Raw genomic sequence first — 25,441 nt, 5'->3', positions numbered from 1 at the left:
TACTCTTTCTCCGGTTTCCTAATCATTCTGCCCAGTGACTCCCTAAATGAGAAGGTCATGGTGGGATCCTAAGAAGGGAGTTCATTCAGCAAATATTGTGCATTGGTCCAGTGCCAGGTGTTGTCCTAGGCAAACACACACGTTCACTCAAACACATTCAAATCTAACACCTACTTTAGATTTCAGAAATAACTTTTTTGGTTCTATTGACTATATAGCTAAAATAAATTGTTTTAAAATTTGAAACTGTGCTCTTAAGTGCAAAACCTTTGGACTCTCTTTTTTGGGTTGAACAATACGGTTCTTCACCTAAGAGATCTCCTGGTCTCTGACCAACTGCTGCTGTTTACACATTACAGCGAATGCCTGTTGTGGGCATATGCTTTTCTTAGTAATTTATTCACTTAAAAAAGACTGTGATATGGTTATGGGGTAGAGGGAATGGGAGACTACTGAGGGAAGGAACCCAGTCTAAATGCAAGAAGGACCTGAAGAGTCAGGGAAGGACAGTGCCGCAGTGCCAGCAGAGTGGCCGAAGCCAGGATTCTATTTGCCGGCCTGCTGCTTTTTATCTTCTGGGTTCTCCCTCTCACAGAATTAATTGGTCTCCTCCTTCTCAGCAATTTTACATGAGGACCAAATACTCAGATCTTTCTCCATAAATGGTTTTAGAAGATGCTGGTGAATATATGACTATTTAAAATTATGTGTAATCTATTTCCTGTGCCTTCTTGATTTTGAAATAAAATATAGCTAAATGCAAAAAAATTTTAAAGGATTATAGCTTCCTTTTTTACGGTATTGGCATATTTAAATATTGAGTCTTTTAAATTTTATCATAGGCATATGTATGTTCAAACATACAAAAAGAGATAGAATAGTAAAATGAACCAGATTATGTATCCTTTTCTTTCAACAATTATCAACACATAACTGTATGTTTTATTCCCTGTATGCTCTCCCCTCATTACTGATGTAAATCCCAGACACATTTCATTTGCAGATACTGAAGTATGTTATTTTAGAAGATAAGAGACTTAACGAACGTAACCTTCATGTCAGTATATTTTAAAAGTGAGCAGTTGTATTCAAGAACTGTTAAAGACCTTTATTCATATTATATTAAAGGTTATTACATTAAAGAAGAGCATGAGAAGTAATATACTTAGGCCTTAGACCCAGCCTTAGGTCTGAATGCTAGTTGTGCTGTTTATAAGCTACATGACTTGGGGCAGGGTAACCTCTCTTCAGCTCACTAGTTTACTCAGCTGTTAAGTGGTGACAACACTACTTCTAACAGGATTGTTGTGAGTTATAAATGAAGCAGTGAACGCAAAGTGATTAGGACAGTGCTGTATAGAACATTTTAGTAACGTTACTCTTTTTTTTTTTTTTTTTGGAGGTGTAAGTAAATACACAGGTAACTAAGATTCTGCCTTTCAGAGTAGATGAGATAGATACACATATATTAAAGTATTTTATTTATTCATAAGAGACACACAGAGAGGCAGAGACACTGGCAGAGGGAGAAGCAGGCCCCCTGCGGAGAGCCCGATGATGCCGGAACAATCCTAGGACCCCAGCACCTTGCCCTGAAGGCCGACGCTCAACCACTGAGCCACCCAGACATCCCTAGACTGGGTGATATTTTAAAGTGATATGCATTCTATTTTAAGTCTTTGATATTTAGGGCCTACAGAACAGTGTTAGTATTGTTTTAGTTCAGAGGCACATTTTATACTTTTCTCCAAAGCAGCCATGATTTGTTTTAAAATGTGATACTATTGAAAGGAATATTATTCAACCTTTAATCAAATCTTGGATGTCTTATGTGTGCGTTGGTGTGAAAACTTTGAGATACCCTAAGAGGTAAGACATTAATTTATAAGTCTTACCCTGTGGGTTAAAAATAAAAAGCAAATCTCATTTCCTGTATGGTATCTATTTATTTAGAGTGCTAGAAAGTTTGGGCATCTGTGAACATAAAAGTGGTGTATCATTATTGCTTATACTCTTCATTCTTCTCTCTGCCTAATCCACTTAGTCTGTATTCTTACTGTTTGACCCAGCCAGAATATATAGTGTTGAATAAATTTTGTCTCTGCAGCTGAAGTTCTTTCATAGCAATGTGTTTTAATTACAGTGAAAATTGAGAATAAATTGCTCAGCATATGCAGTTCATTTGACAGACTTCCTGGAACTTCTTACATATTTTTAGTTTTTATTTTTTAATACTTAAAGTATTATTTTCATCCAGATTTCCCTAATCTCCAAAATGGGTAATTCTGTTTATTTTTTAAGATATTTTTTGACAGCTTTCTTGAGATAAAATTTACATGCCATAGAATGCATCCATTTTAATTGTACAGTTGTTATTTTTGTATCAGTACTTCATTCCTTTTTCTTGCTAAGTAGTAGTCCATTATATAGATATACCACATTTTTTTTTTTACCACATTTTATTTATCCATTCAGAATTGATATTTGTTTTCATGTCTTGAGGGTTACAAGTAGTACTGTTAAGAATACTTGTGGTAAGTTTTTGTGGGGCCGTATTTATCTATTTTAAAAATTATTAACATAATGAAATGATGGTTCTCTGCTTTGGTTTGTTTTTAATTTAGATTTTATTGTGTGATGATATAGTGGGAGAAGCACTGTGCAGGGTCTTAGGGTTTCATGAATTTGAGGTTAACGTTGTTACTGCTACACAACGTTAGGAGAGTAAATCTATCTCCTCTAGATCTCAGTTTCTGGTCTAGATTGGCTGTTTGTGTCCCTTGTAAATTCACATGTTGAAAACGAACCCCCAGGGTGATAGTATTTGAAGGGGGGCCTTGGGAGGTGATTAGTGTGCTTTTATAAAAGAGACCCCAGAGAGCTCCCTTGCCCTTCCCACCGTATGAGGATACAAATAGAAGATGGTCCTCTTGTGAGTCAGGAAGTGGGCCTTCGCCAGATACTGAGTCTACCTTCATATTAAACTTGGACTTCTCAGCCTCCAGAAATGTGTGAAAAAAACTTCTGTTATTTATAAGCCACCCACTCTCTGATGTTTTGTTATAGCAGCCTGATCAGAACCGTGAGGAGTAAATTTCTATTGTTTATGATAAGCCACTTAGTCTAAGATATTCTTGTTCGAGCAGCCCAAACAGACTGAGACAGTTTCCTTATCAATAAAATGAAGAAGAGTAGATGCTGTCTATGATTCTGAGTCTGTGATTTATAAATCTTTATTTCTGTCTGATCTTAGGGACATTCTCTGTGTCTCGCGTGTCTCATCAGAAAAAATGGGGATACTAACAAAATAGTATATTGTTGTGAGAATGAAATATTTCTTGAACACAAAAAAACCCCACAGAAAAACAATACCAGGATGTATTCAGTTACTTCTGATAAAGTTGTGGCCATTTTAGTATGTTGTATCAAGAAAGCCTTAGGAGGGAATGCTTTGGCTCTGGTCTCTGGAGGATCAGTGGTAGTAAATCAGCAATTGGTGGAGGAAGGAAAATTTACCTCCTAGTAATAGATTTATTGAGTGCCTACCATCTTGGGTTAGTATATTAAAGACTAAACATATATTAGCTCACCTAATCCTTAGTCGTGAGTTAGTTTAATGATTGTGCTCTTATGAGAAATTAAAGGAATTGCGTAAGCCACCTAGTTGGTAAGTGGCTGCTTTGGAGTCACACCTTGTCTCCAAGGCCATGATCTTTATTGACCATTGCACCAAACTCCCTTTCAGAAAGAATAGCTCTTTGAAAAAGAATCCCATGGCAGAGAAGTTTTCGGTGCAGGAGGTCTTTGCTTGGGAAAGGTAGCTAGTATTATTAATAGTCCTTAGGAGGTATAAAAGACGTGGTCATTCTATAAGTAGTTTTTTATGTGTCATATTACTTTGTTCCATTGATGGTGAAGTGACATTTCATTTAGTGAACAAGTTAAAGGATTTGCAGTTTGTTCAGTATTGCTTTTGTAGTTTTACCTCAAAAGTACGCTACAGTATTTTTTTTAAACAAGATTTTTAGTATTATGGAAAATAACTCATACATATTCCATGTACTGGCTTTTCTTCTGCTTGGTAATGCTGTAATTCCATTTTTGAGTACTTTTCCATTGTATTAGTTAACTTAAATCCTTTTGAACTTTTTTAGTATGATTTTTTACTTTTTTTTCCAGTGTGGTGTTTGGTATGTATGTGCCTTATATTGACATAATATAAACAAAAAAATATGATAGTGCCAAAATCTCAGTTCATGTTATATGTGTATTTTGGCTGAATAAAAGTTCTCTTGTGAAGGTGTGGTATCCAACATATAAGTAGTTGGATATTAAAAATTAATTTTGATGCCAATTCTTTGGAATTAGGAATCTGATAATACATGTGAACGTCTCTTCAAATCTATTAGACTTAATAGCTGGAATATTGGATTTTGTCTGAGATCAATTCAATTAAAGGCATGTATGTCTTTGCCAAGGACAGAGGAAGAATACTTCTTTGTAGGGTAAAGGTTAGGAGAGAAGAGGTGTGGTGATTACCCAGAGAAATTTTGAGATGAAGAGTAGGGCAGGAGATACCTATAGCACGTGAAGAGAGGTTGGAATCTAGAAATGAGACCATGAGTTTGTAAAGTTATTATGGCTGGATGTGCTGCTGCTTCTTGTGATGGAGGGAGACCTACCCAGCGAGGTGAACTTGATGCATATATTTGTTTCCCTAGAGAAGGAAGTGGTCCAGGCTTCTTGGAGCTCAGTGTGAGGCTGAGATGCAAAAACCATGAAGGCAGGGAGCTCCTCTGAGAGCTTTAGAAGCATATAAAGAGGCTCTAGCCGTGAGGTACTACATAGCTGAGGATGCCAGAAATCTCTCTACCTTCCTGGAATTCTACACACCTGATTTACTTCTCTAAAGCAATATTCCTTTTTCCTGTTCTTCCCTCACTTTTGGTGAAGAAGCAGCCAAACTCCTGAGAATTTATCACTGCACAGATAAGAAGAACCAAAGATTTGAAAAATTCATGCACTTAAGGAATTTTTAAAGTTGGACCTCCAAAAAATGGAGGTTTGCAGCTGCTGAGGGTTTGGTAGAATAGCTAGACATGTGAAGAGAGCCTTATGGAGCTGACTTGCCTGTGTTTCTGACCTTGTAGATACCAGTGTCACTTGCTCCTTTGAAAAAGGGGCAGGGCAGGAAGAGTGGTGTAGGAGTGCTTGGCTTTTATTGTTCTTGAAGAGAGTTTTTAAGTGGTGGGCTGTTATACCACTAGCCTAGGCCTTTGAATGTTTGAAGTTTAGTTGCAGTATAGGGCTTTTTTCTTTTTAAAAAAATTTTATTTTCTCATGAGAGACACAGAAGCAGAGACACACAGGCAGAGGGAGAAGCAGGCTCTCCGAGGGGAGCCCGATGTGGGACTTGATCCCAGGACCCTGGGGGCACGGCCTGAGTAGAAGGCAGATGTTCAACCGCTGAGCCACCCAGATGTCCCTCAGTAGGACTTTTAATGTCCCACTGAACTTAATATAGAATTTTTTTCTGCCTTTTGAGGTAGATTATTGATATTTTCATAGTAAACTCTCAAAATATTTCTCTTCCTAACCTTTCTTCCTTTCTCCCTCCCTTACTGAATAAACTAGGTCCTGGTATATCTGTAAAAAATGATATTATATGGTGACACTTTCTTTAGCTTTCAAATTTTTTAAAGATTTCATCTATTTATTCATGAGAGACAAAGAGGCAGACACACAGGCAGAGAGAGAACCAGGCTCTGTGCAGGGAGCCCAATGCGGAACTCGATCCTGGGACCCCAGGATCACGTCCTGAGCCAAAGGGAGATGCTCAACCACTCAGCCACCCAGGCATCCCTAGCTTTCAGTTTTATTTAGAGAAATTTATTTAGAGTTTTTGGATTGATGTATATTGTAGTGAAAGTTAACCATTATTTTATCAGTTTTATTTAAAATCTATTCAAAAGGATTGTTCTTTCATTTAGAACTGTCAATAGTATTATAAAACCAGATTAATAATCATACCCTGGCATAACGAAAAATTACAGAAATTTTCAACTCTTGATCTGCTTTCCTGATGTATTATTGTAAAGTTGGATACTGTTTATTTCTGCATAATTTTATATGTGGATATGTAGAGTGATAAACCAGTTAGATAGTATCTATGTGTGCTTGCTTGTTTTCATCTCCATGATTGCTCTTAGTTCATAACAACAGTTGAAAGTATTTCTAATCTGAACTTAAGGACAACTGTAGTATTTCTTCTGGAAATGCAGGCTAAGGAGCCAGTGTTCTGATTTGTTCATTACCATCATGTGTCTACTTGATGTAGACTTATTAGGGATGATTTAGTTAGCCTTAGGCTATCCTAATGGGTTTTCACTGGTTGTTAAAGCTGTTTGAAGAATCTAACTAAATTTTCTAAATAAACTGGTTGATTTATACTTATTGAGAGAGGAGTTTCAGTGTACCCACTCATATCATCAATTACAATCTGTTATGAAGTGTAATTTGCCCCGTCTTGATTAAAAGGCTTGCAGTTCTCTTTTCCTGAATCTCAGCATGTCCTCTGCTGCCCTCTAATGACTGCCCATTGGTAGCATCATTGCTCTCCATCCAACCAACATCACTGACCTGCCTTTCTCCAGCATCCAGCGGTTCATGTACCTGCTAGATCTGTGGGAGACCATCCCAGTAGGAAGAAACTGGGAGGAACTGCTCTGATGGAGAAGCATGCATATATGGCCCTCTGATTACCCCACACTTGTGATAATGTTAGGACTTGTAGGGTGTTTGTTTCATATCTTGTTCATTTATTTATACATTCATTTATGAGATATTTTTGAATGGCAGGTATGTCTAGCTCCTAGCCTTGCCTAGATCTGTTAGGTGCTTATTATAATTTTGTTAAATGAGCAATGAATGAATAAATACAAGTTAAATTAGAGATGGTTTATGATCTTGGGGAGACAAGATCCAATATACTTATTTGGTTGTCCTAGTTTTCCTCTTTAAAATTTTTTTTTAAAGTTCTTTTAAAATTTTATTTAAATTCAGTTAACTAACATATTCTTGATTTCAGAGGTAGAGGTCAGTGATTCATCACTCTTATATCATACCCAGTGCTTATTACATTACATGCCCTACTTAATGTTCATCTCCCAGTTACCTTGTTCCCCCATCCCCCTCCCTCCAGCGACCCTCAGTTTGTTTCCTGTGATTAAGAGTCTCTTATAGTTTGTCTCCCTCTCTGATTTTTTTTTTAAGATTTAATTTATGTATTCGTGAGAGATGCAGAGAGAGAGGCAGAGGCATAAGCAGAGGGGGAAGCAGCCTCTCTGCAGGGAGCCTGATGCAGGACTCCATCCCAGAACCCTGGGATCACACTTTGCGCCAAAGGCAGATGCTCAGCCATTGAGCCATCTAGGCGTCCCTTGTCTTGTTTTATTTTTTCCTCTCTTCCCCTATGATCCTCTGTTTTGTTTCTTAAATTCCATGAGTGAGATCATATGATAATTGTCTTTCTGTGATTGAGTTGTTTCGCTTAGGATAATATTCTCTAGTTTCATCCATGTTGTTGTAAATGGTGAAATTTCATTTTTGTTGATGGCTGAGTAGTCCATTGTGTGTGTGTGTGTGTGTGTGTGTGTGTGTGTGTGTGTATACCACATCATCTTTATCCATTCTTCTGTCAGTGGACATCTGGGCTCTTTCCATAGTTTGGCTATTATGGACATTACTGCTATAAACACTGGGGTACAGGTGCCCCTTCAGATCACTGCATTTGTATCTTTGGGGTGAATATCCAGGAGGGCAATTGCTGGGTCGTAGGGTAGCTCTATTTCCAACTTTTTTGAGGAACCTCTGTACTGTTTTCCAGAGTTGCTACACCAGCTTGCATTCCCACCAGCAATATAAGGGTTCTCCTTTTTCCGCATCCTTGCCAACATCTGTTTGCTGACTTGTTAATTTTAGCCATTCTGATTGGTGTGAGGTGGTATCTCATTGTGGTTTTGTATTTTTCTCATCCTCAGTGATGTTGATCATTTTTTCAAATGTCTGTTGGCCATTTGTATGTCGTCTTTGGAGAAATGTCTGTTCATGTCTTCCGCCAATTTCTTGATTGGATTATTTGTTCTTGGGCACTGAATTTGATGATTTTTTTAAGATTATTTAATAATAATTTAAGATTATTTATTTATTTGAGAGAATGAGTAGGGAAGGAGCAGTAGAGAGAGAGAGAGAGAGAGAGAGAGAGAGATAAGCAGACTCTCTGCTGAGCAGGAGCCCAATATGGGGCTTGATCCAGGACCTGGAGATCATGCTGAGCCAAAGGCAGATGCCCAACTAACTGAGCCACCCTGGTGCCCAGAGCTTGATAAGTTCTTTATAGTCTTGGATACTAGCCCTTTATCTAATATATCATTTACAAATATCTTCTCCCATTTTGTTAGTTGTGTTTCAGTTTTATTGACTGCTGTGTGAAAGCTTTTTATCTTGATGAAGCCCCAGTAGTTCATTGTTGCCTTTGTTTCTCCTGCCTTTGGAGACATGTCTAGCAAGAAGTTGCTGCTGTTGAGGTTAAAGAGGTTGCTGCTTGCGTTCTTCTGTAGGATTTTGATGGATTTCTGTCTCACATTTAGGTCTTTTATCCATTTTGAGTCTATTTTTGTGTATGGTTAATTAAATGGTCTAGTTTCCTTCTTCTGCATGTGGCTGTCCCAATTTTCCCAACACCATTTGTTGAAGAGACTTTTCCCTCCTGGGATATTCTTTCCTGCTTTGTTGCAGATTAGTTGACCATAGAGTTGAAAGTTCATTTTTGGGTCCTCTGTTCTGTTCCATTTATGTGTCTGTTTTTGTGCCAGGACCATACTATCTTGATGATTACAGCTTTGTAATAGAGCCTGAAGTCCGGAATTGTGATGCCAACAGCTTTGGTTTTCTTTTTCAACGTTCTTTTGGCTAGTTGAGGTCTTTTCTGGCTCTATACAAATTTTAGGATTCCAGCTCTGTGGAATAAGTTGATAGTATTTTGATAGAGACTGCATTGGATGTATAGATTCCTCTAAGTAGCATAGACATTTTAACAGTATTTGTTCTTCCAATCGATGAGCATGGAACATTTTTCCATTTCTTTGTGTCTTCCTCAATTTCTTTCATGAGTGTTCTGTAGTTTTCTGGGTATAGATCTTTTACCTCTTTGGTTAGGTTTATTCCTAGGTATTTTATGTTTTTATTAATGGTTTTGGTTGCAGTTGAAAGTGGGATTGACTTCTTAAGTTAGTGTGTAGAAATACAACTGATTTCTGTGCATTGATTTTATATCCTACCACTTTGCTGAATTCCTGTATGAGTTCTAGCAGTTTTGGGGTGGAGTCTTTTGAGTTTTCCATCATGTCATCCACAGAGTGAGTTTGACTTCTTTGCCGATTTGGATGCCTTTTATTTCTTTTTGTTGTCTGATTGATGAGGCTAGGACTTCTAGTGCTGTGTTGAACAGCTGTGGTGGTAGTGCATGTCCTGCCATGTTCCTGACCTTAGGTGAAAAGTTCTCAATTTTTTCCCCATTGAGAATGATATTTGGTGTGGATTTTTCATATAAGGCTTTCATGATATTCAGGTATGTTCCCTCTATCCCTACACTTTGAAGAGTTTTAATCCAGAAAGGATGTTGTATTTTGTCAAATGCTTTTCAGCATCTATTGAGAGCATCATATGGTTCTTGTCTTTTCTTTTATTAATGTGGTGCATCACACTAATTTGTGGATGTTGAACCATCTTTCCAGCCTAGGAGTAAGTCCCACTTGGTTATGGTGAATAATCTTTTTAATGTACTGTTGGATCCTGTTGGCTAGTATTTTGGTGAGAATTTTGGAATCCATGTTCATCAGGGATATTGGCATGTAATTCTCCTTTTTGGTGGGGTCTTTGTCTGGTTTTGGGAATAAGGGAACACTGGCCTCATAGAGTTGTTTTTTTTTAATTTTTTAAAGTTTGTTTTTTAGAGAGTGCAAGTGGGTGGAGAGGGAGTGAAAAAATCTCTTTAAGGATTTTTTTTTAATTTAAATTGAATTTAGGTAATATATACTGTATTATTAGTTTTAGGCATAGAATTTAGTGATTCATCAGCTGCTTTCAACACCCAGTGCTCACCTCATCAGGTGTCCTCCTTAATGCCCATCACCCAGTTACCCCATCCTTCCTCCCCCTCCCTATCAGCAATTCTGTTTGTTTCTATGATTAAGAGTCTCTTATGGTTTACTTCCCTCTCTGTATTTATTCTTCCTTCCCTTCCCCTATGTTCATTGGTTTTGTTTCTTAAATTCCACATATAATGAAATCATATGGTATTTGTCTTTCTTTAACTTATTTCACTTAGCATAGTACCCTCTATTTCCATCCGTGTCATTGCAAATGGCAAGATTTCATTCTTTTTGATGATTAATATTCCATTGTGTGTACACACACACACACACACACACACCACGTTTTCTTTATCCATTCACATGTCAGTGGACATCTGGACTATTTTCCATATTTTGGCTATTATGGACATTGCTGCTATAAAGACATCCTGCCCCTTTGAAATCACTTTGTTTGTATCCTTTGGATAAATACCTAGTAGTGCAACTGTTGGGTCTAAGGTAGTCTTTTTTTTTTTTTTTTTTTAAAGATTTTATTTATTCATGAGAGACACACAGAGAGAGATACACACACAGAAAGAGAGAGAGAGAGAGAAATAGAGAGAGAGAGGCAGAGACACAGAGGAAGAAGCAGGCTCCATGCAGGGAGCCTGACCTGGGACTCGATCCTGGGTCTCCAGGATCCAGCCCTGGGCTGAAGGCGGTGCTAAACCGCTGAGTCACCGGGCTGCCCATGTAGTCTTATTTTTAACTTTTTAAGGAACCTCCATATTCTTTTCCAGAGTATCTACATCAGTTTGCATTCCCACCAACAGTGTAAGAGGGTTCCCCTTGCTCTGCATGCTTGCCAACATCTGTTGTTTCCTGACTTGTTAATTTTAGTCATTCTGACTGGTATGAGGCAGTATCTCTTTGATTTTTTTTTTCCTTGGTGCTGAATGATGTTGAGCATTTTTTGTGTGTCTGTTAGCCATGAGAGAGAATCTTAGACTCCCAACCAGAGTGGAGCCCAATGCAGGGCTTGATTTCGTGATCTTGAGGTCATGATCTAAGCCAAAATCAAGAGTCAGATACTTAACCGAGTCAGATACTTGAGCCAACCAAGTGCCCCAAAATCACAGCTTTCATTTCTTGGCTACTTCACATTTTATCCATGAGGTCATGTGAATTGGCCTACGCACCCTAAAACCTATATTCCTCTTTAGCTACTTTTTCATCACTTTCAACATGTTCTTAAGAAAAGAAGCTGTTTGATTTAAAAAAAATCTAGTATTTTGTCATGCTGAGATGGTTCTGTAAGGTAATGGAAATTTTGGATAAAGCCTCCATCTCTTAGGTGACAGTGACAAAAAATAAAATTGCTTTTGGATATTGTAGTGTGTCAAGGTAAATCTAGACTGGAGACTGAGACTATCTTCCTTTTTCACTTTAAGTATATGGAGAGTAATACAATGGTGAAAGATTTGACACTTGTCAGCATAAAATCAATAACCTGACTTGCAAAGCTGGTATAACACAGCTATTACTTTAAGGGTTAGCTGCAGTTATCATTTCCTATGCCTTATGGCATCTTAGGAATTCCAGATGTTCCTTTTTTCTCTTGGGTACTAGTTAATTGCATTTTATTGTGACAGTGACTTAAACCTTAGTGTTGATGGACATTTTATTCAGTATAAATGGCAAGAGATTAAAAAAGCAGCAGTAAATGATTGCAGAAACCGTCTTAAGTTATAGTTTTGCTTCCTATTCCAATCAAGTTTCTCCGTTGCCTAATGAGAAGGGTATTCTAGTTAACTTAAGTAGGAAACGGATTTATTGGAAGGATGTTATTACAACTCACAAAATTGATAAGGATGGAGAAGTAGACTCAAAAAATAGGAAGGAACCAAAGGCAGTTGAAATTGGTCTGTGCTCATGCCAAAGGAAAAATCTGGTTAGAAAGCCAGTTCTGTTTCTATGGCTAAGTTGTTCCTGTATCTGTATTATCCCTTCAGGGTTGAAATTCCTTTGTGGGAGCATCCCATTGACCACCTAGAGTAGCAGTTCTCTTGTTTCCAGCTTACAGAGGGTCTCTGAGGTTAAAACTATTTTTATAATAATTCTTTTTTTAAAAAAGATTTATTTATTTATTTATCCATGATAGAGAGAGAGAGAGAGGCAGAGACACAGGAGGAGGGAGAAGCAGGCTCCATGTCGGGAGCCTGATGTGGGACTTGATCCTGGGACTCCAGGATCGTGCCCTGGTCCAAAGGCAGGTGCTAAACCGCTGAGCCACCCAGGGATCCCTATAATAATTCTTATATCACTTGCCATTTGCATTGATGATTGTTGAAGCAATGGTAGGCAAGTTATGGTGCCTTAGCATGAATCAAGGCAGTAGCACATATGTATATATCATATATCATAAATATATGGTATATGCACATATATATATACACACACACTCCAGATATTTTAATTTTGTATATAGACTATAGCTGCATCTTGTTTAGTTGGCCAGATGTCACTGGATATTTTCAGAGCTGTTTTACCTATAAATTTATAATGTAATGTGAGAATATCACTACTAGAATACATTGCCTGAGTATGAGTCCTGACTTCCAACTTAACTAGCTGTTAGAAGTTGGACAACATTTAACCTAAGCCCCAGTTAATTCTGTAAAATAGGAAAAATAATGATACTTACTTTGTAGAAGTAAGTGAGGATTAAATAAGTTAATACAAATCATTGAAAACAATGCATGGCTTATAGTAAATACTTAGTAAATGGAAATTTTCATTATTATCATAATTATTGTTGGGGAGGAAAAATTTTTCTCTACCTTTCAAGGTTTATCTAGCTGGTCTAAGAATTAAATTGACATGAGATAAATTGAGAGGAGAAATCAAATTAATTGCCTATAGGGAATCCACATAAATATGAGATTCTAAAAATAGCCAGGCAAAATGAGGTATATATGTTATACTGAACTTAGGAGAAGGGGGTAGGAAAGCAATTCACAGGAAGATGAAAAACAGTAAATGTTTGATAAACAAATGTTGGGCCCTGTAGATACAGTGGGGACATTAGGATATAGGAGGACTTTAATCAAAGATCAAGGTTGCTTAAGTTCCTCTCTGTCTACTGCCCTGAGTTCATACTATAATGTGGTTACCTATAGTGATAGCTCTCTCACTGTTGATCAGAGTTCTTTTAGGCAGGTAGAGGGAAAGTCAGAGTTTCTAACTGTGTCTTTTGGGCCTTGATTGTTTTTGTTTTTAGCTCAAAATAATCTGAATGCAAGGTGGCATATCTCGGGGCAACTTGCTCTGACCCCTGCATTATCAAGTTTTCAAATCTAGTCTCTGAAAGGTGGTCATGGGAGAAGGGACCATAGATGTGAATCTGAGCTATCTGATTTTTGAGAGCTTGATAACTGACTCATCAGGTCAAGATATACTGATCTGGAAATATGAACTGCTACTGGCTTTAGATTTAAAAAGTGTAATGTGAGCTTTTCCATCATTTTACCTTTCAGTTGTATGTCAGCTGGGGCTGATGCAGAACAAAAATGAACAAATTGCAAACAAATATTAAGAATAAAACTTGATAAGAATATATTTAGTTTTATAACTTTTTTTCTTTGTAGATAGGTAGAAATAATGGTTTTTTTTTTAGTTGTATACATGGTAGCTATAAAATCATATATTTCTATAAGTAATCTTGTTTGATTAGTCATTATTTGGCAAATATTAAGACTACATCTTTTTTTTCCCCCAGTATTTGAGGGTTTTTTTCCTTAAAAGAGTACTCTTCCCCCCCCCCCCCTTTTTTCCCCCTTAAAAGATTACTCTTTTTTTTCATAGGGCAGGGCTATGATTTGAGTTTTTAGCTCAAGCTAATAACACAGTATCTGAAATGGGATAACTTCATGGCAAATATTTGCTGAATAAGTAATTATTTTCATGTGGAGTCACATTTTCTATTCTGCTTGAAAATTATTTTCAAGAGAGTATGCTTTGTGGTGACTGTAGTTTATAATACTATGTTGCATATTTGAAATTGCTAAGAGAGTAAGTCTTAAAAGTTGTCATCATAAGAAAAAAATTGTAACCATGTATGGTGACGGATGGGATGTTAACTAGACTTGGTGTGATGATCACTTTACAGTATATGCAAATTGTGAATCATATTGTACACCTGAAACTAATATAATGTTATATGTCAGCTGTATCTCAATTTTTTTAAAGGAGGCTGTTAAATAAAAGATTATGGCTTCACTAACAATGCAAATTCATGGGATATTGCAAGGAGCCATCACTATATTGTGATGATGGGTGTGAAGTGGGACAGGGAAAGGAAGGATGAAATGTGGTGGAGAATACTCTCTCAGACATGCAGCTAAGTATAGGTGGATAATATAATTGAACCTATGAATTTTTTTTTGTTTTGTTTTAAATGTTCTCTCCTTGAAATCCATTTTAATAGTGTACTGGGCTGGCTATGCCTCCAGATGCCTGTGCTGTTAAAGCTCCCTTTTGAGGGAAACGGTCTTATGCTTGGGCCTTGCTATATGGATAGTCCCATTTTGTATTTAGCCATAATTCTTGGCTGAGGCCAAGTGGACACTAGAAAAATAAACCAAGAACAGTGGATTATAGCTTGGTAGGAAGAGATCAACTGGGTTAATCAAATTTTTCCCTGGAAATTAAAAAAAATTCAGAATGTGGAGAGATGGAGATAGTTAACAATGGGGACAAAAATTGAAACAGCCTATTAGGAAATATCTTGAGGTAAACGTGAGGATGTGTAAACCATATGTTATGGAGAAGCAAAAATATGAGAGATTAGAGGTCTCCATTTAATGGTGAAACCAAGAGAGAGATTTGGAATTAAGCTGTGTAATTAATAAGGAGAGCAATAGAGAAAAGACTGCCTGTTTGAGAAATTGATTGATTCCTTTATTCACCAATAGTTATTGAATTAATGTTCTGTACCAGCCACTTCTAGCCTGATTACTGCCCTGGAAGAGTTAAGCCAGTGGGGCACCTGGCTGGCTGAGGTGGTAGACCTGTGCTTCTTGATCTCAGCCTCCTGAGTTAGAGCCCCATGTTGGGCGTGGAGCTACTTAAAACAAAACAAACACAATTACAAGCAAAAACAGTTAAGCCAGTGACTCTCAGCCGGCTGTGATTTTGCCTACCAGAGGGTATTTGGCAATGTCTGGAGACATTTTGGTTGTCACAGCCTGGAAGGGGGAGTGCTCTTGGTATTCTAATGAATAGAGGCCAGGATGCTGCTAAATACAATGCACAGAACAATTTTTACAAAGAAGTATAATCTGACTCAAATGTCAGTAATCTGAAATTGAGACACCCTGGCATATGTTATCATAAGTATGTATTTCATAGAATAATTATTATATTGTAGTTGACATTTAATTTTCTTTGTTTTCAGGAGTGAGGAAGTTTACTGGAGTAAAATGGAGGCTTCAGTAATACTACCCATTCTGAAGAAAAAACTTGCGTTCCTTTCAGGTATGTTTTTTTTCTTAAAATTGGAAGTGTTTGATGTATAAATTTCTTTAGACTTTTTTTCTTTGATAAGTTTGACAGAAATGCATTTTTTCTCTGAAGGTTTCATTTCAGAGGTATTTCTGAGACCTCTTTTTAATCAGAATATATAGCTGTGTGAGCCACCTCTGTTGACACTTAGCAGGCCAGTATTTATTTTCTAATTGATTAGATAGGTGTTATGTCTTTATATATAAAGATGATATAATACAGGCCAAGAAAAATTGACTAACCAGCACCTAAATTCTTGTTTTTGAAATATAGAGTTAGTTTTTATGATATCCTGCATCCTAGTTGTTATTGTCTTCCACCTTCCTGTGAGAAGGTTTCAATGCACTTGCAGGAGTTAGGAAATATCAGTTATGTGGTTTTCATTTTTTATTGTTGAACTCGGTTATACAGGCTTGACTGTATCTCTGGTTATTAACCCAAAGTATATATGAGCTTTATCAAGAGAAGCTGCAGGATACTTTATTAGTGTAAGAGCAGGGGCATGGTACTTTGGGATAACGATTTTCTGGAATTAAGGATCATTGAGTAAATTTGCACATGCTTTGGAATGGGTACTATGGCCTGCCTGTTTAGGGTTACTTGAACTTTTTTTTACCTTGCTTTTTAGGTCTTTTTTTAGATCTATCAGAATTGTCTTGATCATTAGGCTATGAATGTCCTTTTTAAAAGGTATATTATATCTCTTTATAAACTGGCATATTTTTCTAGTGCAGATTATAAAGGACAAAATAAGATATTGAATTCCACTAGTATTCTTGTTTCCTTATTTAACGTATTTCCTTTTTCAAAAAACAACTTTATTTCCTTACCAGTTGACAATTTTGTTTTCTCCATTCTTTTCTGATGTTAAGGTGTTACAGGACACATACTTATTTATCGTTCATGGAAGTTCAGCAGTATAAATTCCCATAAGTGAAACTGTTAAAGAGAATTTACATTTAAATTTGTGTTAGGTTTTGTCAGATTACCCTCTAAGAATATTGTTTCAATTTCTGTTTCTAACACCAGTGTAAGAAAATGCCTATTTGCCCACGCCTTTGACGAATAGATATTCTTCTTCTTCTATAATCTTTATCAGTGACATTTTTGCATCTTTATGACACTTATCTGTGCAGCATTCCACCCGTTGGCCATAGCTAGTTTTTTTAAAAAAAGATTTTATTTAGGGACGCCTGGTTGGCTCAGTGGTTGAGTGCCTCCCTTCAGCCCAGGGCATGATCCTGGAGTCCCGAGAGTGAGTCCCACATTGGTGTACCTGCATGGAGCCTGCTTCTCTCTCCCTGTGTCTCTCATGAATAAATAAAATCTTAAAAATTATTTGTTAAGTTAGAGGATGAAGGTGTGTTAGCACACATGCAAGCAAGGAGAGGGACAGAAAGAGAGGGAGAGAGAGAATCCTTGAGCAGACTCCCTACCGAGCATGGAGCCAGTCTTGGGGCTCAGATCATGGCCTGAGCCAGAGCCAAGAGTCCGTCACTTAACTGGATGAGCCACCCAGGTGCCCCAGCCATATCTATCTTGAAAGTCTTTTTCCTCTTGGCTTCTGCCATTTTTTTTGTTTACTTTAATATTTATTTTATTGTTCCTTAGTGAAAGCTGAGGACATGAGGTTAAGTGTAGTCCTGAATGTTAGACCTGTCCTCTGAAGACAATTCCACAGTGGGTCAGAATGCTACAGTTCAAATATGAACCTTTTTGCACATTTGGTTTAATGCAGGCATAAAGGTTAGCGACTTTTGAGGAACAGATGAAACTTCCTTTAGTCCACCCCTCTTGACTTTCTCTATTGACTATTAATTATTTCAACCAATACTTTAACATTTTTTAATAATAGAGAAAAAATTTTCAAACCAAAATCATTTAAAAAAATCAATTAAAAAAAAACCTGAACAAAAACCGTGAGTAGTTGAAGTCACTATTGATTATCTATTAAGTTGAACCATTCGAAATTGCATTAATTCAGATTAAACAGACTGGTTGAATATCATTAATTTATATGGTTAACCTAATTAAAAGAAGACCATTTTTGGTTGCTACATCATGAATTGCCCTCATGTCACGCATAGGAATTGTTTTTTTCACTTTACAACTTTCAGTTTTTAGTGATAGATTTCTAGAGATCATACAGAATTTTTACATTTAGTATTTGCTGGCTTTTAAGCTTTTAAAATTGCTATAAGTGTCATTTGGGTCGACAATGCACTTTAGTATCAAAGTCACCTGGGGAACTTTCAAAGAAGATATGTATGTAGAAAAGTTAGATTTTAATGTTTATGGAAGATTGAAGAGGGCTTGAGCATCCATGAAATGTGAGTGTGTTCCACTGCTTAGCTTTCAGGCTTCTACAGCCAGGTTGCATGTGCTCTTCTCAGCTGGGTAGGACTTTCTCCTTCTTTCCTCATAAACGCAGAAGTCATGTCTGACATCTGTGAGTTCACTCAAATCATTCCTCATCTCAGAACACTTTAATACTCTAACATGATTTGTAAATTCTACCCATTTTTTTAAGTCATAACTTTTCTACAAAACTTTTCACCTTTACCACAGTTTGTATCATTTTCTCATTTTCTAAATCCTTTTTTGGAATACTATATATATGTTATACAACACAATTTGGCAGATAAACTCATATTTCATACTCATGTTTTCTTATGATATAAAGCTTTTCTTCCTGGGTTGATTGGAAATTTACCTTACTCGTTACTGCTTATAGTGCTAGGCATATAGTAGGTGCTTGATGAATTGATGACGTTAAGAAGCAGACTGAATAGAAGAAAATTAAAATGATAGTTGCTGCGTTTAAGTGAAAATTTCATTGATGAATTTTTTCTCTTTTCTAAATTTTGTATGATTTTGCTATACTACTATAAACATTTACAATATATAAAATAAACAGCTATTAGATAGGTTTTTTTTTTTACTTATATCTTAAATACTATTTGTTTTAGTAACATTGGACCCAAACATATTTATTTAGTGCTTTAGTATCTATTATATGTTGTATTTATATCTTTTATTTTTAATAGGAGGAAAGGACAGACGAAGTGGCCTCATTCTGACAATTCCATTATGCCTGGAACAGACAAATATGGATGAGCTCAGTGTCACCTTAGACTACCTACTCAGCATTCCAAGGTGACTCTAAAGGTGTCTTTTTAAAAATCTTGATATGTTGTTATTCATTTATTAATGATTCCTGTTACTAAGGTATATGTTGCTATGTCACCTCCTTTTATTAGTGAGATAATAATTAAAGACACTAGAATCAATTATTTCTGATAAACACTAGAATCAATTATTTCTGATAAAAGAATTAATGTATGCATTTGTTTTATTTTTTTATTTTTTAAAATATTTTATTTATTTATTCATGAGAGACACAGAGAGAGAGAGAGGCAGAGACACAGGCAGAGGGAGAAGCAGGCTCCATGCAGGGAGCCGGACGTGGGACTTGATCCCAGGTCTCCAGGACCACACCCTGGGCCGAAGGCAGCGCTAAACCGCTGAGCCACCCAAGCTGCCCTATTGTATGCTTTTAATGCATTGGATAATATGATACAGGTTTCCAAAATGTATGCAGTGTCAACTTTTAAGGAACACAAAGATTGAGCATTTGTGTGCCATGCAACTTGAGAAAACATGAGAGAAGTGAATTTCATAAAATGCATCTTTTATTTAAATAGCTATTTCAATATATAGATAAAAATCTGTAAATTTTAATAGAGTGAAGGCTATTAGGAATTCAAACATTTTTATTTTAAAAAATGCAAATGCTTATGTTTTAATCTCAGATCTTTGGATTTTTAATTTTTGTATTTCTTGGGTGAAGGCAAAGCAAACTTTCTTTTTGTTGCTTAAGCCTACCTATCACTTCAACAACAAAAACAAACTCCTAATTTCCTCTTCTATACGTGATATTTAGAGACTGAAGTCTGACAGTTTATTAGAATCATCTGGAGATTTTTTTTTTTTCACAATTCTAACGCTCTCCAGAGATTTCTGATCAAATTGTTCTTGGGATGTCTGCTTATCCCTTAAAGGATTTTAAAAAATCCTTCAATAGGGTGCTTGGCTGGCTCATTTGGTGGAGCATCTAACTCATGATCTTAGGGTTGTGATGTGAGTTTGAGCCCCACCCACATTGGGTGTAGAGATTACTTAAAAATAAAATCTTAAAAAAAAATGTTTGGGGCTCCTGGGGCTTAGTTGGTTAATCATCTGACACTTGATTTTGGTTTGGGTCATGATATTGGGGTCCTGGGATCGAGCCCTGCATTGGGCTCCGTGCTCAATGTGGAGTCTGCTTGGGATTCTCTTTTCTCCCTCTCCATGTGCATATGCATGTGTTCTCTCTCTCTCTCTCTCTCTCAAATAAATGAATAAAAGTCTTTTTTTTTTGAATAAAAGTCTTTTAAAAAATATCCTTTATAATCCTTTAAGCTGCCCAGATAATTCTTAATTTGCAGTTAGATTTATAAGCCATTGCAATAAAGAATGAGGGCAGATTTGTTTGTTTGTAAACTATAAAGGTGGCAAAGGAGCAAAACTCTCTTATATAATGCTCTTAAACACCAGATAATGAATTTTAAACATTTTAATCAGAACAAACAATGCTTTGTATTCTTCCTGTATTTGCTTTATTGACATAAGAGATTGTTTCATCTTAAACCACCTTGCAGAGTACAGGGTTAAAACTATATTTTAGAACAACTGACTTTAATCATACTTAGTTCTAACATTGGTCTGTAATTTAATGATTCCTTTGCTGATTATTTTTTCTGTATTGGGGAAATAAGTCTTCAAGTGAAAATTTTCAATTTTCAATTTTTTTTCTTTTTTTTTTACTTTCTGGAAAGGAAAGTTAGCAGACCTCACAGTGTGTTACTATTGAATAATCTTCCTAATCCTCTGCACCGAATGCAGAGGATTGTATTATTCACCATTAGGTAACAAACTTATTTGTGGGTAAATAATACTAGCTAGACATACAGCTAACAAATTCTGAAAAAGTATGCATTCTTAGGTGAAGTGAGGTTCTGAAGGAATGTAATGTACAAATTACTGGTAGTCCGTATTATCCATGAAAAATTCCTAAGCAAGGATTAGAGATTTACAAAGTGTTTTATGAACATGCTATGTTTTCCTCTGGTGACACTGGAGGAACATGTCACTGAAGCTGAGTTCTGGAAGACACAGCTTATCATTTAAGTTTGTGATTAAAAAAAAAAAATGCTTGTGGGGCACCTGGGTGGCTCAGTTGGTTAAGTGTCTGCCTTTGGCTCAGGTCATGATCCGGAGATGCTGGGATCCAACACCACGTTGGGCTCCCTGCTCAGCAGGAAGTCTGCTACTCTCCCTCCTACTGCCCCTCCCCCTCACTCAAATGTTCTCTCTCTCTCTCGTGTGTACTCTCTCTCAAATAAATGAATAAAATCTTAAAATAAATGCATTCTTTTATATACTAGAATCATGCTCAGCCCAGCAGAATGCTCCTATGGTAAGAAGCACTGGGTAACTGAGGCAGGCTAAGGGACCAGCAGTTTCACTCATCTCTTCTTTCTGTTCACTCTGGGTATGTGAGTAGCAAGTACAGTGGAAGACAAAATAGCCTACACTATTGACATTTCTCTCTCTTTTCCTTAATGCTATTCCAGTGTAAATTATGAATCAGCTTCTGCATATCCATACATACCTTCCAGCTAGTAGAGAAGATATGAATTGAAGCCGTGTGAAAGAACTTATTTTAGCAAGGCAAAATATAGATACCTGGATACTTTATTTTTGAAAATTATTTTGCTAGGCTTTAGTCCTCAAATATTTGTGAAAACTAAATTGTTAACCTTCCACTTTTCTGGGAGAGCCTCCTATAACTTTGGTGTTTGAAAACATAGTTGGCAGCTCTGTATCAGTACTTGCCATTTCATTAGAGAGCTAGAGTGTATTCTGAGCTCTTCATTGCAACTTTGGAGATCAATTTATTAGATGTAATCTTTAAAACTGATTTTTCTCCTTCAGAACATCTGCAGTTCAAAACTGCATTTATATTATTTTGATTTAATTTAAATTAATTTAAGTTTTTAGTGGGAGGAGGGATGCGGGGAGAGAACGAATCTTAAGCAGTCCCCACACCCAGCATAGAGCTCAACATGGGGCTCTGAGATCATGACCTGAACTGAAATCAAGAGTTGGATGCTGAACTGACTGAGCCACCCATATCCCCAAAACTGCTTTTAAATTATAATCCCTCCAGCATTTTATTATAAAAAATTTCAAATATACAAAAGTTTTTGTACAGTAAACACCATTATGCCCATCATTTACAAGTCTCCATCATTTACAATTGGACTTGATCATGTATGTATTCATTATCCTTCCCTCTTTCCATCTCAGAGCTGTTTTTAAGTTTGCTGTGTCAGATTATGCTTAGCATGTGTCTAGAAAGGTGTCCTTTTTAGTATTACGTCTTCGTTTTTTGTGTGATCTGCTGTGTCTCCCTGTCTTCTGCTTTTAAAGTTTGACCCCCCTACACTGTGACTATTCCAGGATAGCTCAGCAGTGCACTTGTCTGGCCTCTTCCTTACAGGCCATGCCCCAAAGCGGTCTCTTTTTGCATTAAACATATTAACATTTTGAATATAATAATAGGTTTTAAAAAGTTACATAAAAATAAAAAAACTATTCAGTTTCTTATCTATACCTCATGCTTATTTTTAATGAGGAGAGACAAGGTATGAAATATACATACCTTTTTTATTTATTTATTTATTTTTTTTTTTTATTTATTTTTTTTTTATACATACCTTTTTTAAATTGTGCAGGGTAACCCAGCACAATTGAGGATGGAGGCATTTCCTGATTCTTTTTCACACAGTTGCCTCTAACCTTGCTTTTGTTTCAGATCTTTGATTTAGAGGGCTTAGGAGAAAAGAGGAGGTTAGGATACTTGTAGCCTGACCTGAATACTAAGTTCAAGTTCAGGCGACTCTTGTCAGTTCTGTGTGGAGTTCAAGCCTAACCATTACTGCCTCATTTTCTATAAAGGGTCAACCATAGGTTTTGATATAGAGTAATAAAATGACAAGTTTGGGCCAGCCTGAGTGTTAAATTTTAGGAGAGGTAAGTGGAGTTTATCTTTTGTTTTCTTAGCTGTTACTATATATTTTAGACATGAACAATAGGATCAGAAACTGGTGAGTCCATAATTAGGAGAGTCCCTAATGGAACTAAAGACAAATCTATAAGTTAATCTACAAATCTTTTCATTGAAAAAGTAAATACTGAGACTAGCAATAAACAGAACCACACAAGTAGGTCATTAATCTCATAACATTTTATTACGTATTTTACAATTCTAAATCAGAAGTGTATCCACATTCAGTGCAGCAAATGAGATTTGTTTCAGTACTATTACTGTGATAGTGATGTGCTTATAAGTTACTGAGACTACCTGCTTTTTAAAAACATTTTAAAAACATGTGGCAAAACACATTTCTTAACTTTGTTTTTTCATTAGTACTTTTCTGAGAAGCCCTTATATTTTTATTTTTTTAATTTTTATTTTTAAAAGATTTTATTCATTTATTCATGAGAGACAGAGAGAGGCAGAGACATAGGCAGAGGGAGAAGCAGGCTCCATGCAGGGAGCCCGATGCGGACTCGATCCCAGGGCCCCTGGATTACGACCTGCGCCTGGATTACAGCCACCCAGGTGTCCTGTGAAGAGTCCTTTTGGATTGTTTTTCATATTTATGTCTGCTTGGTGTCATAGCAGTTTATGGTTAAATTACAGTTTGTTATTAGATTGTGAGGTCCTTGAATGCAGAATCATTTTTTATTTATCTCCATGTCCGCAGTGCCAATAAAAATGATTTGGAGATTTCAGCTGTTCATTGTATCCATATTGAAGGAATGAGCCAGACTTAGCAACACAGTGATAGAAATGATCTAAAATGCATTATGAAGGGAAAGAGAACAGCTGTGTATGGTTCTATAATTCTTTAAAATGGTGAAATTATTTGAATTCCATAACTAGTTTTTTAACTGTCAGTATTTTTTTAAGTATAATTGACATATAATGTTATATTAGTTTCAGGTTTACAACATAATAATTTGGAAATCTTATACGCAGTGCTCACTATGATAAATGTGGTTGCCACACAACGTTATTACAATATTACTGACTATATTCCTTATGCTGTACTTTTCATATCTATGACTTATTTCTTTTATAACTGGAACTATGTACCTCTTAATCTCCTTCATCTATTTTGCCCATTGTCCCACTCACATTGTTTCTGGCAACCACCAGTTTGTTCTCTTTATTTAATAGTTTGTTTCGTTGTTGCTGTTTGTTCATTTTTTTTATTCCACATATAAGTTAATCTAATGGTGTTTGTCACCATATAAGTTAATCTAATGGTGTTTGTCATCTCACCATTCTTTGAGTTATTTTACTTAGCATACTAAACTTTCCATGTTGTTCATGGAATGTCTTCCATCCATGCAATTGCAAATGGCAAGATTTTTGTTCTTTTTTTGACTAAGTAATAGTCCATGGTATGTATGTATGTATGTTATGTGTACATACATACACACATTCCACATCCTCTTTATCAGTTCATCTATCAGTGGACAAGTGGATTGTTTCCATATCTTGGCTCTTGTATATAATATTGCAATAAACATAGGAGTGCATATATCTTTTTGAATTAGTGTTTTTGTTTTCTTTGGGTAAAATATCCCATAGTAGAATTATAGCACTGTGTGGTATTTCTACTTTTATTTATTTATTTATTTTTTTACTTTTAATTTTTTGAGGAACCTCCATACTGTTTTCTACAGTCGTGGTATCAATTTATGTTCTTACCAATAGAGTATGAGGGTTCTCTTTTCTCCACATCTTGCCAGCACTTATTATTTCTTCTCTTTTTGATACAGATCATTTTTACTGGTGTGGGGTGGTATCTCCTTATGGTTTTGATTTGCTTTCTCTGAGTACTAGTGATACTGAGCAACTTTTTATGTGTGTGTTAACTATCTGAATGTCTTCTTTGGAAAAAATCTATTCAGGTCTTCTGCCCATTTTTTAAATCATACTACTTTTTTTTGGTATTGAGTTTTAGAAGTTCTTTATAGATCTTGGATATTAGCCCCTTACTTGATATATCATTTGCAAATGTCCTCTTCTATTTAGTAGGTTTCCATTTTGTTTTGTTGATGGTTTCCTTTGCATGCAAAAACTTTTTTTTTGGTTTTTGGTTTTTTTATCCTTTCTCTTGTTAATGTCACATATCACATTGATTTACAAATATCAAACCATCCTTTCATTGTAATAAATCTCACTTGATTGTGGTGAATGATCCTTTTAATGTATTATTAAATATGCTTTGCTCAAATATCTTATTGAGGAATTTTGTATCCATGTTCTTCAAGTATGTTGGCCTGTATTTTTTTTTTTCTGTATTTATCTGGTTTTGGTGTCAGGCTAATAATGGCCTTATAGAATGAATTTGGAAAATTTCCTCCTTCTTTTATCTTTTAAAATAGTTTGATAAGAATAGGTATTGATTCATCTTTTTCCTTAAATGTTTGGTAGAATTTACCTGTGAAGCCATCTTATCCTGGACTTTTGTTTGGGAGTTTTATGATTATTAATTCAATTTTGTTACTACAATCAATCTGTTCAAATTTTTTGTTTCTTCCTGATGCAGTTTTAGAAGATAATG

The 25,441-nt window shown here is 36.1% G+C and overlaps 1 protein-coding gene across 2 annotated transcripts in view; it reads left to right on the top strand.

Annotated features, from left to right (window-relative positions):
* The window catches only part of SESTD1 (SEC14 and spectrin domain containing 1), a 142,384-nt gene that overhangs the window by 33,523 nt on the left and 83,420 nt on the right, over window positions 1-25,441 (top strand). For both annotated transcript variants that reach the window (XM_038584986.1, XM_038584987.1), the window contains exons 2-3: window positions 15,589-15,668; window positions 18,743-18,851. In XM_038584986.1, coding sequence (XP_038440914.1) covers window positions 15,614-15,668; window positions 18,743-18,851 — 164 coding nt within the window. In that variant the 5' untranslated portion in view covers window positions 15,589-15,613. The remainder of the gene's footprint in view (window positions 1-15,588; window positions 15,669-18,742; window positions 18,852-25,441) is intronic.

This window comes from Canis lupus, chromosome 36, assembly GCF_011100685.1.
Source record: "Canis lupus familiaris isolate Mischka breed German Shepherd chromosome 36, alternate assembly UU_Cfam_GSD_1.0, whole genome shotgun sequence".
NCBI lineage: Eukaryota > Metazoa > Chordata > Mammalia > Carnivora > Canidae > Canis > Canis lupus.
The sequence above is the reverse complement of the archived record's forward strand: the minus strand, read 5'-3'. Positions and strand labels throughout refer to the sequence as shown.